This window comes from Diabrotica virgifera, chromosome 9 (assembly GCF_917563875.1).
Source record: "Diabrotica virgifera virgifera chromosome 9, PGI_DIABVI_V3a".
Taxonomy (NCBI): domain Eukaryota; kingdom Metazoa; phylum Arthropoda; class Insecta; order Coleoptera; family Chrysomelidae; genus Diabrotica; species Diabrotica virgifera.
In genome coordinates, this window is record NC_065451.1 from 200,773,148 (window position 1) to 200,789,358 (window position 16,211).

The 16,211-nt window shown below is 31.4% G+C and overlaps 1 protein-coding gene across 3 annotated transcripts in view; it reads left to right on the forward strand.

The window, feature by feature from the left end:
- The window catches only part of LOC114329280 (nuclear pore complex protein Nup153), a 61,739-nt gene extending 52,338 nt beyond the window's left edge, over positions 1–9,401 (forward strand). For 2 of the 3 annotated variants that reach the window (XM_028278323.2, XM_028278325.2), the window contains 2 exons: positions 1,911–1,990; positions 9,111–9,401. In XM_028278323.2, coding sequence (XP_028134124.1) covers positions 1,911–1,990; positions 9,111–9,180 — 150 coding nt within the window. In that variant the 3' untranslated portion in view covers positions 9,181–9,401. The remainder of the gene's footprint in view (positions 1–1,910; positions 1,991–9,110) is intronic. The other variant, XM_028278324.2, reaches the window with a different exon arrangement.
- The last annotated feature ends 6,810 nt before the right edge of the window (positions 9,402–16,211 follow it).

The window sequence follows — 16,211 nt, forward strand, 5'->3', positions numbered from 1 at the left end:
AATAGTGAATAAAATAATTAGAATGAGAGCTACCAATATAAGTCAAATTGTGGGTTGGTGTCAGTATGTAAAGAAGAATCTAAATTGAATGAGTATATGAAATAGAAAAGTATGAGATTGATTTCTATTGGTGATAGTGGAGTGAACAGACTGAACTAAATGAAATATATTTAGGTGCAGAACTTTAGTTTTTTAGTTCTGCACCTAAATATATTTCATTTAGTTCAGTCTGTTCACTCCACTATCACCAATAGAAATCAATCTCATACTTTTCTATTTCATATACTCATTCAATTTAGATTCTTCTTTATATACTGACACCAACCCACAATTTGACCTATATTGGTAGCTCTCATTCTAATTATTTTATTCACTATTCTACGTTGGTAGACTATCAAGATACATTACTTCCAATTCATTCAGTCCTTTCAAAACTACATAAAGATGAATTAGACTTTATGTCACATAGTTTAATTTTATTATATTATTACATACTTTCATTCATTTCACAATACTATATACAATCATATCCTTCACACATATATCTACCTCACTAACAGTAATCTTTAGTTATTTAATTTTGTTAACAACTATTTTCCAACTTTTAATAGACATAATTATTCATTACAATAGTATAATAATAAATTTAACACAATAAATAGCCACCTTTTGTATATATACTGTTTTCTCGCAATATTCTACCGTTTACCTTCAACCTGTTGCCTGCTTGCCTTGTTAGGCAACCAACATTTCATCACATAAAAATACTCTTAAATACTGGTTTTCTAGGCTTGTTTAGCTTTGTTTTTCCACGCAAGTCTAATTATCTTTTATTATGTAGTGTATTTCCTTGTTTCAACAAAACTCAACTTTCATCTCGTCATTTCACATCCGATGACGTCACAACTTAAACCACGTAATATATCTGCATTAAATTTAATGATTCTATAAGTTATTCTGGAATAGAGAGTTGCTAATTTAAACTTTACAGTAGATTTTATTATTCAAATAATTTAAATTATTTTTGCAGACAAACCTTCGCATTTTATTAAAAAATCCAAAATCAAATGAAACTTTAACCAAAAATTGGCTTTATCTTGTCATGTCATGTCACCCTTGTCAAATTGTATATCCACTTCATAATTTCTCAGTTGGTCTGTGCCCATTGAATTGGCAAGTACCTAGTATCTTCGAGCAGGGAACCATGGCACCCTTTTAGCATGTGTTCCACTTTATCCATTAACATCGACTTGTAGTCATAACATTTTAACATATTACATTATGTAAACCATATATGATGATGTTAACACTATTTACAGTGTGCTAGTTTCAAAATACTCGGCAGGATGTAAGTATTCCCACATTTTTCATTTTAACAGTCACATTTTTAACCTTTTGCTTTAAACTAACGTGGAAATACTTCATTCTAGGCACTGAAGATGTTCTGTTTAGAACGAAAACGTTCTGCAATCGATGACATTTTATAGTTTTAAATAAACGATTTTATACCAGAATACATCTCGAAGTTTTTACTTCTGTATTGGTTTTTTATATATTTTATTGATAAAAAAATCATGCATACAAGAACATTTTAAAGGTTAGATTAAAGTTAACATCAGTTTTATAACCTGGGGTCTTCTAATACCCCAGCCAGCTTGTTATTATATCATATAAAATGCATTCTAATAAGGTTGTAATAATTCGGGATTTTTATGGATTAGTACCGACTGTGAGTGTACTATCCTTTTGTAAGGGTTTTACATGTTCTCTTGTCCCTGATGTACTGTCTTATTCTTTTTATTATTACTTTATACCTTTTAATAAAAATGTAGAGTAATAGATGAATAAATGATTTGGTTACATCTACAATTTATTGCATATGTAAACTTATAGTTTGTTTTTCTTTTCAGCCTTCAGGAGGATTCAACTTCTTTGACGCAAATGCTAAACCAACATTTAACTTCAGTGCAGGAACTACACCAGTATTTACGTAAGTTTCAATCACTTATTTTGTATTTGCTGTCTTTTTCTATAAATAACAAACGTTTGTTATAGAAAAAGATAGCAAATACAAAGTAAGTGATAGATGTCATCGGTCATGGCTAATCTTTCATTTTTCTGACTGTAATTTTTGCTGATACACTTCTAATAGAGCGATTTCTCTGTAATTTTCGCATAGTTTTATCACCTTTGTTGTTAATTAAGCAGATGAGTGCTCTGTTCATTGCTCTGGCATTTTTTCGTTTTCCCTATTTTTACAATCAGTCAAGCTATCTTTTGCTGCAGTATATCTCCTACTTTTAATATTTCTGTTGACACACCGCTTTTTCTCGCACTTCTATTATTTTTTTTTAGGGCTCTTATTTTTGAAGTTTCGAATTTCCTAAACCTGTTGTTCGATTTAAGTGATTTTTTTACCACGTTTTAGCCTTATTCATTGACAATATCGCTGTAATAATATTGTTGCTAGACAGTCAAACTGTCATAGTATACCGGGTGTACGAATCAAACTGTGCCTTTTTCTCAAAGTTCGCATCACCTTGTGAACTATTCTAGCACTTATCAAATACTGAAATTAAAACCTAACTATAGCCTCAGGTTTTCTAACATTTTGTCTTTCGATTCATTCGCTTATGTGGGATAATAAAAAAGTTAGGTAGTTTAACAACTAGACGACATGTTCTTCATCAATACAGGGTGTTTCTAAATAAGTGTGACAAACTTTAGGGGGTAATTTTACATGAGAAAATAATGACAGTTTGCTTTATAAATATGTCCGCAAACGCTTCGTTTCCGAGATAAGGGATGTTCAATTTTTTTTACAAACTGACGATTTATTTATTGCTTTAAAACCAGTTGAGATATGCAAATCAAATTTGGTGGGTTTTAAGACGTAGTTATTGCACATTTTTTGACATACAATTAAGAATTTTATATTCACCATTGGCGCGCAAACTGGTATTATGACCGATAATATTACCCGTACGCACGCCAATGGTGAATATAAAATTCTTAATTGTATGTCAAAAAATGTGCAATAACTACATCTTAAAACCCACCAAATTTGATTTGCATATCGATACCTCACTTCAATAGCGTAACAAGTCCAAAATTAGAATATGTGAGAAAACGAAGAAAAAGAAATTTCGTATTTTATATTCTATATATTTTTTTCAATTTTCATTTTTTATGAACGAAAATAAGTAATTTAGTTTTATAGGACTGTAGAACATTTTAGTGCATGAAAATATTTAAATAATATTTGTTTAAACTAACTGAAATTTAAACTTTAGTGGCATTGTTACACTATTGAACTAAACTTTTTTCTTGAATTACAACATAAATTAGCTACTTTTTGTAAATCGAGGTCTGTCTGGTGACTATAGGATTTTAAATAAAATTAACTTGTCAGAAAATTAAACTTTTAATTTGACGCAAAATTAAATAAATACAAATTATTTGGACTCAGGCCTCTCCTCTACTCCATCTTTTTCCAGTAAATTTGGTAAAATGGCCAATAAACCTGTCTAATGGCATTGTCCTTACAAAGATCCAGTAGATCTTTCTTTTTATTTTTATCGACTGAAGAGCTTTTTTTTAAGACTGGTTTTATCTGGATTTTCTTATTTTGTCCTTGATTCCTAAGTTCTTTATTATTTTGTTTGATATCAATAGTCTTGAAAGTATCTTCTGCATAAGAAGTTTTATGAAAAATTATATTCGGGTGCATTTTTTCTATTTTGATAATTTTTAAGTCATTCCAAATAACTTTTTCTTTTTCCGTATTTTTACTGAAATTTTTAGGTACCCATTTCGCCACTTAGTGACTATAAATCATAAATATCTTGAGTGCTTTCATTCACATTGTAGAGAATCCCAGTTTTTTTTGCTGATTTGAGTATACTTGCCCATTGTGCAGGTACCTAAATTGGACAACTTTTAATAACACGCTTTTTCTCTCGTTCTATGGTGGCATGCATGCTATCACCTTCATTTTGTGTGTGACCTTTCACTAAAAATTTGTGGCAATTTGTGGCGATTTTGTCGACATGCATCACACAGAACATGTAGGTACATACAAACCAAAAATTTATTTTTATTTTGCCCGGCGCAGTTATCAGAATAGAAAATGACATGTTCTTTGCATGCTTCACTTTTCAAAAAATTATAGATACCGGTACCAATTTCATTGGCCCCCCTCTTTGCAATTCCTCATTTCAGAAAAAGCAGTATCCAATTTTTGATTTTATGTCAAACACGGTAAAGTTGTAACTAGACAGTCTCCGTTTATAATAGAAACTACTAATTTCACCACAAGAAGTAGGGAGAATGGCTTGAAGATCGAAACATAACACTTGAACATTTTCACCTGATTGCAAATCTTGAATGTTTTCTTGTCGGCTTAAATCTTTCTCACTTAAATACGCTTCATTTGCTTCTCAGTTCATTTTTCTGTTCATCATTTCCATTTGTGTAACTAGTACATAAGTTGCATTGGTCTTTTTTGGGAATGTGAAAAACTTTATGACCGATGCATTTTCGTTGATTTCTTGAACTCTGGTTCTTGCCAAATGTAAGATGAATGCACCACGGTAGTTAAAAAGCTTTTTGTTCATATTAGTTAATTTAAATTCACTCATTTTTAGATAAAAATGTAACAACTAAGAAACCGCGTGTCACATTGAAACAATAATCCTTCTTGTTCAATACTGTAACAAGTCAAATTGTTACACTATTGAACTAAAACATTTATAAATTTGGAGTTGTTACAGTGCGACAAGCGAGTGGTGGCGGCTGACCTTCTCGTATTCTGCATTTGTCGCTGTGTATTTTCGCTCAAGGTCACACGCCAGCACTGGCTTGTCGACTTGTACATAAATTGATTACGCCCTCTACGAACTAAAAGACGAACTTCGACTTATTTCAATATTGAAATTGGTAGAGATATGTATTAAGAATGCCATGATTGCAATAACTAAAATTTGAATTTTTTTGACTTGTTACGCTATTGAACTGAGGTATCGATATCTCAACGGTTTTAAAGCAATAAATAAATCGTCAGTTTGTAAAAAAATATTGAACATCCCGTATCTCGGAAACGAAGCGTTTGCGGACATATGATTATTAAGCAAACTGTCATTATTTTCATGTGTAAAATTACCCCTTAAAGTTTGCCGCACTTATTTCAAAAAAAACCTGTACTGATGACGAACATGGCCAGTTGTTAAAGTATCTAACTTTTTTATTATCCCACATAAGCGAATGAATCGAAAGACAAAATGTTAAAAAACCTGAGGCTATAGTTAGGTTTTAATTTCAGTATTTGATAAGTGCTAGAATAGTCCACAAGGTGATGCGAACTTTGAGAAAAAGACACAGTTTGATTCGTACACTCGGTATACAATGACAGTTTGACTGTCTAGCAACAATATTATTACAGCGATATTGTCAATGAATAAGGCTATACGCTCTGAGCTTCGCTGGTGGCGCTCCTAGCGGATTACTAATTCAACTTTAACCGGTAATTTTTAAATTTATTATTCAATTGTTATCGCTTAACATTTACAACGCAAAAAAGTAATTAAATTGTAATCGATTTTTTTAAGATTTTGCTAATCATTTTGACGTTCTATTGATAAAATATGAATTTCTTACTTCGGATACTTTCACAATTATCGTGTAGATGGCGCTAAGATTTTTAGATTAAATTACAATTACATATTACGGAACATTAAAAAAACTTAAATTCAGTATTTAAAACGTAAGTATATTTAAGGTAAAAATATATACCACAGCTTTGACCAACTAATATTGTTTATAATTAATGTTTTTAATTTTAAATTAATAACTTTGACATTTATGTCAAATTTCCGGTAAACGTTTACAGACTTGCCACTACTGGCGCTCGCGAATTTGTAAATATCCCCTCTACGTACGAGCTCACAGCGTATAACGTGGTAAAAAATCACTTAAATCGAACAGCAGGTTTAGGAATTTCGAAACTTCAAAAATGACCAAATTTTTAGTGGAACAATTTTTTTGCATCGCAGTTTATATTACCCTCTTCTCTGTCGGTTATTGTGTTTGCGCTGTTGTTCTGTTTCTTAAGTTCGTTTTTGTGTTTCTGTTTGTTCTTTCTTCTTCTTTTGGCATCATAACCCTGGATGTGTTTTTGCCTGTCTGACTATGTCCTTCCATTCAGATCTCTCTTGTGCCCTTCTCCTCATGTTCTCTTATGTTCATTGTTTTCAGGTCCTCTTCCACGTCATCCAACCATCTCGTTCTGGGCCTTCCTTTTTTTTTCGCCTTCCATTGTAATATTTTCTGTTGTTTTTGCATCTTCTTGCTTCTGGACATGTTCCAGCCATGACAGTCTTTGACTTTTCACAAATCTTACATATACCCTTCATTCAATTCATTAACCTCGTCGTTTCTCCCGATTGTCCATGTGCCGTCTTCCTGTTGCATCGGGACTATTAGTGTAGGCGCCAAATAGAGGTCACCGTGTCATATTCAATTCTGATGGACAAACTCAACGGTTTCTAATGGATTTTGGGCTGCTGATTACGAATTTCGAGGGGGGATTTCGATCCGAGTGGTCAAAAAATTGTTATAACAATTTAATTGTTTATAAATTGTTTATAAGGCTATGGCTCACAAACTAAAAGAGATAAAAAAATGTTTCAAACAAAATTTGTTCCCTGATAAAAAACGAGGAAAAAACCGTTTACTAAACTTAAATCCGACAATTAGAACTCAAGATATTGTAAAATTAGTGCACAACGCCAATTGCAAAATAAGTGTTTTTCGAAGCTTTACCGATCGTAACTCGGCTTCTACGCATGCAAATGAGTCTTATAAGGTGTCCTTTTAAATCTTAATTAAGAGGCTTCCAAACAAAGTTCGTTAAATTATTTTATCTTTATTTGTTTTAAAGTTATACCCGTTTGAAATTATAATTTTCTTAAAAAAATTGTACATTAATCTGTTTATAAAGGTTTCAAGCAAACTTGAGCTATAAACATTTATACTTTAATTAACAATAATGATAAAACAACTAAAAAGGAACAATTTGAGCTTACGAAAATGTTCTTAAGTTTATTTTTGGCTAAAATGTCGATATTTTAATGGCGCGCTATGAGGCGCAAGATTAGCTCACAGTCAAGTAAGTATGTATTCTCCGACGCTTTATCGATCATAACTCGGCTTCTACGCACGAAAATGAGCCAATATGTGATATCCATATAAAACTGGATCGAGTTCTTTTGCAGCATCATCATTGCATATAAAACGAGCATTTATGATGTGGCGGCATACACACAATTGACGGGCCTTGATGATGCTGCAAAAGAACTAGATCCACTTTATATAGATACCATATAGATAATTAGACTCTGAAGCCTCAAAAAGTTTTAGTTTTACTGCCTACAAGAACAGACTTGTACCACCATGTAACTGTTAAAATTTCGCTAAGAACTTATGCAGATGTAAAAAAGCTGATATTCCCTGTATATCTCTATGCAGATTTGCAGATGCATGAAAAAAAATGTTTGTAAAAATAGTATTAATAAATAATATCAACTTACTATTTAGTTATACTTCTGAAATATTAGTTTTTAATGTTTTTTTCTCATTTAGTGCAAAAAATAGAAGACAATGTAAATAGAATGAAAGGTGATACGAGGTACAGTATGATGATTTAATTATAAGAATTATATGATAAAATTTTATTAGGATCTTCAAAAATGAAAAATGAAGATAACGTATGTATACATAGAAATTATAATTTGCATCGAGAAGTTAGCGCGTGAACCTTTACGCGGTGAGTCGATCTTGCCCCTCATAGCGCGCGCCATTAAAATATCGACATCTTGGCCAAAAATAAACTTATGAACATTTTCGTAACCTCAAATTGTCCCTTTTGAGTTTTTCTATCATTATTGTTCATTAAAGTATAAATGTTTATAGCTCAAATTTGGTTGAAACCCTTGTAAACAAATGAATGTACAATATTTTTAAGAAAATTGTAACTTCAAACGGGTATAACTTTAAAACAAATGAAGATCAAGTAATTTAGCAAACTTTGTTTGGAAGCCTGTTAATTAAGCTTTAAAACAATACCTTCTAAGACTTATTTGCATGCGTAGAAGCTGAGTTACGATCGATAAAGCTTCGAGAAATACGTATTTTGCAATTTGCATTGTGCACTAATTTTACAATATCTTGAGTTCTAATTGTTACATTTAAGTTTAGTAAACGGTTTTTTCTTCGTTTTTTTATTAAGGAACAAATTTTATTTGAAACATTTTTTTTATCTCTTAGTTTATGAGCCAGAGCCTTATAAACAATTTATAAACAATTAAATTGTTTATAACAATTTTTTGACCACTCGGATCGAAATCCCCCCTCGAAATTCGCAATCAGCAGCCAAAAATCCATAAGAAACCGTTGAGTTTGTCCATCAGAATTGAATATGACATGGTGACCCCTCTGGCGCCTAGACTATATATACTTTTCTTAGTATGTAACTTTCTCTCAAATGTCCTGAGTTGGGCTTCATCTTTTATCGTCATTACTCAGGTTTCACAGCCTATGTCGTATGTAACCTAAAAAGCCTATGAGGCTTTTCACCAATAATTTCGATGTCATCAATATTTTATAAGCATAGCATGTACGACTCCCACTGGAAATACGTGCACTAATTTCGCTACTTACGGAATTCTTCTGATTGATTTCTGTGCACAGATATGTGAAGGCATCCACACGTTCAATAGAATAAGTTGTCTATTGCGATATTATTTTCATTGTCATGTTCTTTTGACGGTCATATATACATACTTCGTTTCTGTTTCGATTATTTTAAGCCCTTTATCGTTTAATAATTTTTCAAATAACTTTGTCCACCTGTTTTTTTTTTGTCACCTATTAGAAGATTAAATAATCTACACATTATTATCTCACTTAATTGGTGTCCACTATGTTTTCTTTTTTCTTGGCCGCCCTTTTCCTTAAAAAATAAACTCTTTATTTTATGTGATGATTAATATACCTAAATTTTTTTTGAGATTCATCTATTAGTCTGTAATTATAACAATATCTCTCTTTTTCAGAAGTGCACCAGGTGACGCTGCACCCCCTAGAAAAATAAAGAAGGCAGTGCGCAGAACTACCCAGCGGTAGTCATTTGTTTTGTTACAGTGTAAATAAAAGAATTATGGACGAATCTGATATATAATTTGAACGCTTAAGTTTCGCGGTTGTTTGTTTGTAAGGTAAGGAATGAATGTTAGATTATTACGGAAAGAAACTTGTTGGATCATTGTAACTTCTTATAATCTGTAAATTACTAATTAACACAAGATAATGTAATTAAATAAAATAACAATAAAATTTATCGTTTTTGTTTTCTTTTTATTGCACCATTAAAACTATAATGCAGCATTTGTATGATGACAACGATTATAGAGCAATCATTAGAGTGGCAGAATAACCTATAATATGTGAACTTTATAGATTTCGAGAAAGCGTTTGGTCGTGTAGATCGCAAAGCATTATGGAAACTACTAGAGAAATATGGAATGCTTCTCAAGTATATCAGAATTATAAAACTGTTCTACGAAGGGTACACAGCATGCTTAGTCCACGAAGGGAAGTTATAGGCCAGGAACCGAAGCTTTTCACCTCGCAATTTTTACAGAATAGATCGATTTGCTTGAAAATTTGAGAATAAGTAGTGGATAGTCCAAGGATCAAAATCTATATGATTCTGAAAGGCGCTTTTACCATGGGGGTGGTTGCCACCCCATCCCGGGGGTGGAAATGTTTTATTATATTTTGACCGCAAAAGTTAATAAAAACATTCATTCTAAGCAAAAAATGTTATACATTTTTTTTGATAAAATTAATAGTTTTCGATTTATTCGCTATCGAAAGTGTTAATTTTGTATAGAAAAAAATCAATGTTTTTCGATATACTCATTTACGATTCACTCAATTTTTGCCGTAGAAAAATTTTTTTCAAACCAAGTTCTTGGGAATTAAATAAAAATGCGTTATTCGCTTTTAACTCCAGTTTTTTTTAAAAACTGATCATTCTAAGCCAGTCAAACTTCTAGAATCTATTAATAATACATAAATAAATAAGAATGAATAAGGCCAATCACTAAAAATACTGCTAACTTATATTATTATGCTTCCAATTAGATTTCTCCTTTTTTTTTTCAAAAAAATTTATTGATTTTGTAACCGTCACTTTTTTATTTTTTATCTTAGAAAGTTTGGTAAAAAATAATTTTGTATGTTTTTACACGATCTATAAGCTTATTCATATTAAATCTTTTTAAAATCCTCAATCGCAAAAAGAGGTGACTTTGAAAGGGTTGGTAAAGGTGGTTTTAACATGTTATTACAAGTTTTAATTGTCAATAGCTCACTAAATTTTTGACATAGAAAAAAATTTTATAAACCAGGTTCTTGGGAATTAAATAACCTACAATTTCATATTTAAACATTTTTTCGTATCTCTGATAGACCGGGCAGTATCGTCGCCCCCGCTAGCGAAATTATTCCGATTCGATTTTTTTGCACAAACTTACTCAAAAAGAGCTCCTTATAACATATCCACAGGGTGCCGTGGTCGAAAAATTGTTTAAACAATTTTTTTTAAACAAATTCACGAAAATAATTTTTTAATTTCAAACAATTTTTTTTTAGATAATTTGGGTCATTCTGAGCAAAAAAGGGCTCTTGTCATTTTTCTCTAAAATTGATTGTTGTCGAGTTATATGTAATTAAAAATTTGAAAAATGCGAAAATGGCTATTTTCATGGCTTAATAACTCGATTAAAAATTATTATTATAAAATTCAAAAAGTAACCAAATCAAGTTTCAAACCCCTTCTTTAAGGTCCTGAAGAGATTTTTGTCATTATTTTACAAAGCTGTTATTTTTAATTATTAACAATTAGCGCTATAGTCCAACTGTATCGTAGCCCCCGTTAGCGAAACTATTTCGATTAGATTTTTTTGCACAAACTTACTCAAAAAGAGGTTCTTATCAATATATCCACAGGGTGCCGTGGTCGAAAAATTGTTTAAACAATTTTTTTAAATAAATTCACGAAAATAATTTTTTTACTTCGAACAATTTTTTTTTTTTAATATAATTTGGGACATTCTGAGCAAAAAAGGTCTCTTGTGATTTTTCTCTAAAATTGATTGTTGTCAAGTTATACGCGATTTAAAATTTGAAAAATGCGAAAATGGCCGTATAACTTGACAACAATCAATTTTAGAGAAAAATCACAAGAGACCTTTTTTGCTCAGAATAATCCAAATTATCTAAAAAAAAATCGTTCGCAATGAAACAATAATTTTTGTGAATTTGTTTAAAAAAAATTGTTTAAACAATTTTTTGACCATGACACCGCCCGGCACCCTGTGGATGTGTTATAAGGACCTCTTTTTGAGTAAGTTTGTGCAAGAAAATCTAATCGAAATAGTTTCGCTAAGAGCCGTTTTACATGACCGAGATTTACTTCGAAACTGACGCTGATAACTACCAGGAAAAATTATCTAATAAAAATATTAGATGTAAAACACAAGATTTACTCTGAAATTTACCATGATAATTTCCAATATAAAAATTTAGAACCTGTTCTATATTCTAGATAGTTTTCAGAGTAAACTGCGCGAGTTTCTGCGCAGAACGTTAAATAACGCGATGGTGTTTACGATAACCTTTATAATTACAACGGGCTTATTTGTTTATTCAGTGAAGTACCTTTGTTCAAATTAATTATTGTTGCACAAGAATTTACTTCTCTGTCCAAATATATTACTAAACAAGCTGAAAATGCGAGCATTGTCATAACGAAAACTTTGTATATTTACGTATTTTAATTCATAATATGGAAAATTTCTATTATGAAAAGTAGTTTAGAATTAATAATTATGTTTTAAAAGACTAAGTTTTTCAACCTAATAAAAATATTTGTAAATTAAATATTTTTAAAAGATTTTTAATTGAAAAACTTTATTGGCCCATTTCCTGGTGACAACCTCCAAGGCTTCTACAATATGCAAGCCAAATGGATGCTGCAGTGAAGACTAAAGGGAAGGAATTCTACACTATGCAATTCACAACCCCCGTCTGCAGCGTGGTAAAGTTCCAACGGAAAATGGACCTAGTTACTCTATAGGAGTAATACTAATATAAAAATGTATACCATTTTTATTCATTCAGTAGCGGTGCGAAACCAAAACTGTCTTAATTTTTACTCAGATCAGAGAGTGCAGCCAGCACTCTTATCGACGATTTCACCTCTTGTTAGAGGTTCATCAGAGACTGCATAGGCTGCTTTTCTCTGGCCCAGGTAAAAATTTTTCAGCAGCCTATGCAGTCTCTGATGAACCTCTAACAAGAGGTGAAATCGTCGATAAGAGTGCTGGCTGCACTCTCTGATCTGAGTAAAAATTAAGACAGTTTTGGTTTCGCACCGCAACTGAATGAATAAAAATGGTATACATTTTTATTTTTATATTAGTATTACTCCTATAGAGTAACTAGGTCCATTTTCCGTTGGAACTTTACCACGCTGCAGACGGGGGTTGTGAATTGCATAGTGTAGAATTCCTTGCCTTTAGTCTTCACTGCAGCATCAATTTGGCTTGCATATTGTAGAAGCCTTGGAGGTTGTCACCAGGAAATGGGCCAATAAAGTTTTTCAATTAAAAATCTTTTAAAAATATTTAATTTACAAATATTTTTATTAGGTTGAAAAACTTAGTCTTTTATTTAGCAGATGCCGCTAGGCACCTACTACCATCTCGTCAGTTGCGGTGGGAGATGGATATGTCAAAAATTTTTACCTGGGCCAGAGAAAAGCAGCCTATGCAGTCTCTGATGAACCTCTAACAAGAGGTGAAATCGTCGATAAGAGTGCTGGCTGCACTCTCTGATCTGAGTAAAAATTAAGACAGTTTTGGTTTCGCACCGCAACTGAATGAATAAAAATGGTATACATTTTTATTTTTATAATTATGTTTTAATGTGCAATTATATCATTCTAATTTAAATGTTATGAACTATAAAGGTAGTTTACTCTTGATCGAAATTCATATTTTTTATATATCTCGTATAAAATTAATAAAATTTTATACAAGGTGTCCCAAAAGTAGTGGAACGGTCGAATATTTCGCGAACTGAACATCGGATCGAAAAACTGAAAAATACGTGTTCAATCATTTTCAAAAATCTATCCAACGACACCAACCTCCACTACACCCCCTGGAGGTGGGGTGGGGGTAACTTGAAAATCTCAAATGGAAACCCCTAGATTTTCTTACAGATTTGGATTCGTTACGTAAAAGTAAGCAACTTTTATTCAAGACATTTTTTCGAACTGTGGATAGATGGCGCTATAATTGGGAAAAACGATTTATCCTGATACCATGGGTAAATTATAGAAACGGTCTAATATCTCGAGAAATAACCTTCCAAATGAGAAACCAAACAAATTTTTTTAATACTTTTCGAAAACCTATCGAATAACACTAAACATGACCCTCCAACCCACCCCCCTGGAGGTGGGGTGGGGGGTAACTTTAAAACATTAAATAGCAACCCGCACTTTTTATTACAGATTCGGATTTGTCATGAAAAACTAAGCAACATTTATTCGAAACATTTTTTAGAATTGTTGATAGATGGCGCTTTAATTGGAAAAATACGATTTATTAGCGCCATCTATCAGCATTTTTAAAAAATGTTTCGAATAAATGTTGCCTAATTTTTCATGACTAATTCGAATCTGCAATAAAAAGTGGGGGTTGCTATTTAATATTTTAAAGTTACCCCCACCCCACCTCCAGGGGGTGGGTTGGAGGGTCATGTTTCGTGTTTATCGATAGGTTTTCGAAAAATATTAAAAACCTGTTTTTTGGTTTCTTATTTGGAAGTGTATTTCTCGAGATATTAGACCGTTTCTATAATTTACCTATGGTATCAGGATAAATCGTTTTTCCCAATTATAGCGCCATCTATCCACAGTTCGAAAAAATGTCTTGCATAAAAGTTGCTTACTTTTACGTAACGAATGCAAATCTGCAAGAAAAACTAAGGGTTTCGATTTAAGATTTTAAAGTTACCCCCCACACCACCTCCAGGGGGTGTAGTGGGAGTTGGAGTTTGGTGCATTGGATAGATTTTTAAAAATGATTGAACACGTATTTTTCAGTTTTTCCATCCGATGTTAAGTTCGCGAAATATTCGACCGTTCCCCTACTTTTGGGACACGGTTGCATCATAAATCTTAGAACAAGAAGAGCTTTTTATGAGGAATAACTTTTATTTGTCAAATTAAAAATAAAAGAGTTATACATGAAAATCTTCTTCGTATCCATAATTTGAGAAAAATCTTCAAATATTTTTTTTCATTAGAAGGATGTACACAGACACAATACTGGCTAGCGATTTTAGTCAATAATTTTGCCAATTCGACAAAAAAACAATTTCTAAATAGTTAATAATTATTACTAAATATTTAGTAATTTTGCCAATTTCGGCAAAATTCTCAAAAAACAAAAAAATTACCTTCTACAATCACTAGCCAGTTGTGTCGAGTTTAGGGAACGACGAGGTATACATAATATTTTAATTTTATAGCAAATGGAACAGTCAATTTATCATAAAGGCGAGGCCATATTTATACTGGTATAAACCTTTTTAAAACTGTTAATAAATTATTGCTTTTAAAATATTTATACTCAAATTGTATTTTTGAACATCTTATTTATTTTATATAATAATTAAATTCACTATCAAAAGTCATTGATGTTTTATTAATACTTAATTTAAAATTTAGTTTGACATTCACGAAGTGTCAAACTCAAATGTAAATAACCTATGCTTGGCAAATCGAGATTTAAAAAAAAGTAGCCTACTTCCTAATTAACCATTTGAGCTGACGTTTAGTGCGTCTGTAAGAGATGACCGGATTGTGACGTCACATTTTAGACTTTGAGGTCGATTATCTCGAAGACGGTTAGATATATCGAAATGCCGTTTTCAGATTTGGATTCAGAAGGCAAAACTACATAAGAATCCATCGATATACCTGCTCTAAGTATTGCAGGAGCGGCAACGCAATAACACACAGACTTTTGCAAATTTATAAACGAAAAGTTTTCGTTGAAAATAAACAAATGAAAGTTGTAACTTATAACCTTAAAATGTCATTTCACATTCCTTCTTTTCTTATGTTACTTCTAACTTAGTTTTCTTTTATCAGTGGCCTTTTATTTATAGCAAAATTCTATTTAACGTCAGTCACATTACACACTACGCATGCGTTTCACAACAATTATGTTAAGATTTAACAGTATGTGTAAAACAAGGAACAATGGAAAAATTGTATAATTTTACTACATAAATTTTCATTATTATTCTTGAAATAATTTTCGAAGTAAATCTCGGTCATGTAAAACGGCTCTAACGGGGGCGACGATACAGTTGGACTATATAGCGCTAATTGTTAATAATTAAAAATAGCAGCTTTGTAATAAAATAATGACAAAAATCTCTTCAGGACCTTGAAGGGGTTTGAAACTTAATTTGGTCACTTTTTGAATTTTATAATAATAATTTTTAATCGAGTTATTAAGACATGAAAATGGCTATTTTCGCATTTTTCAAATTTTTAATCGCATATAACTCAACAACAATCAATTTTAGAGAAAAATGACAAGAGACCTTTTTTGCTCAGAATGACCCAAATTATCTGAAAAAATATTGATCGAAATGAAAAAATTATTTTTGTGAATTTGTTTAAAAAAAATTGTTTAAATAATTTTTCGACCACGGAACCGCCCGGCACCCAGTGGATATGTTATAAGGACCTCTTTTTGAGTAAGTTTGTGCAAAAAAAGAATGTGTGTGTACTTTGTACGCACGTAAGAAGTTATACTTCTATTATATGATCTAAACGAAATTAATATACTTTTTATTTATATTTTATTTAAATATTAAACTAATTTATACTTACTACTTCTCAAACATTTTTATTAAAACAGTGCCAAAAATTAAAAGAATAAAACACACACAAACACATTAAAAATGCCACAAATGATTTCTGAACATTAATTGTCGGAAAATTTTTTAACTAAATACGTATTTTCTGAAAATAAAATTATATAATAAATATACTTACAATC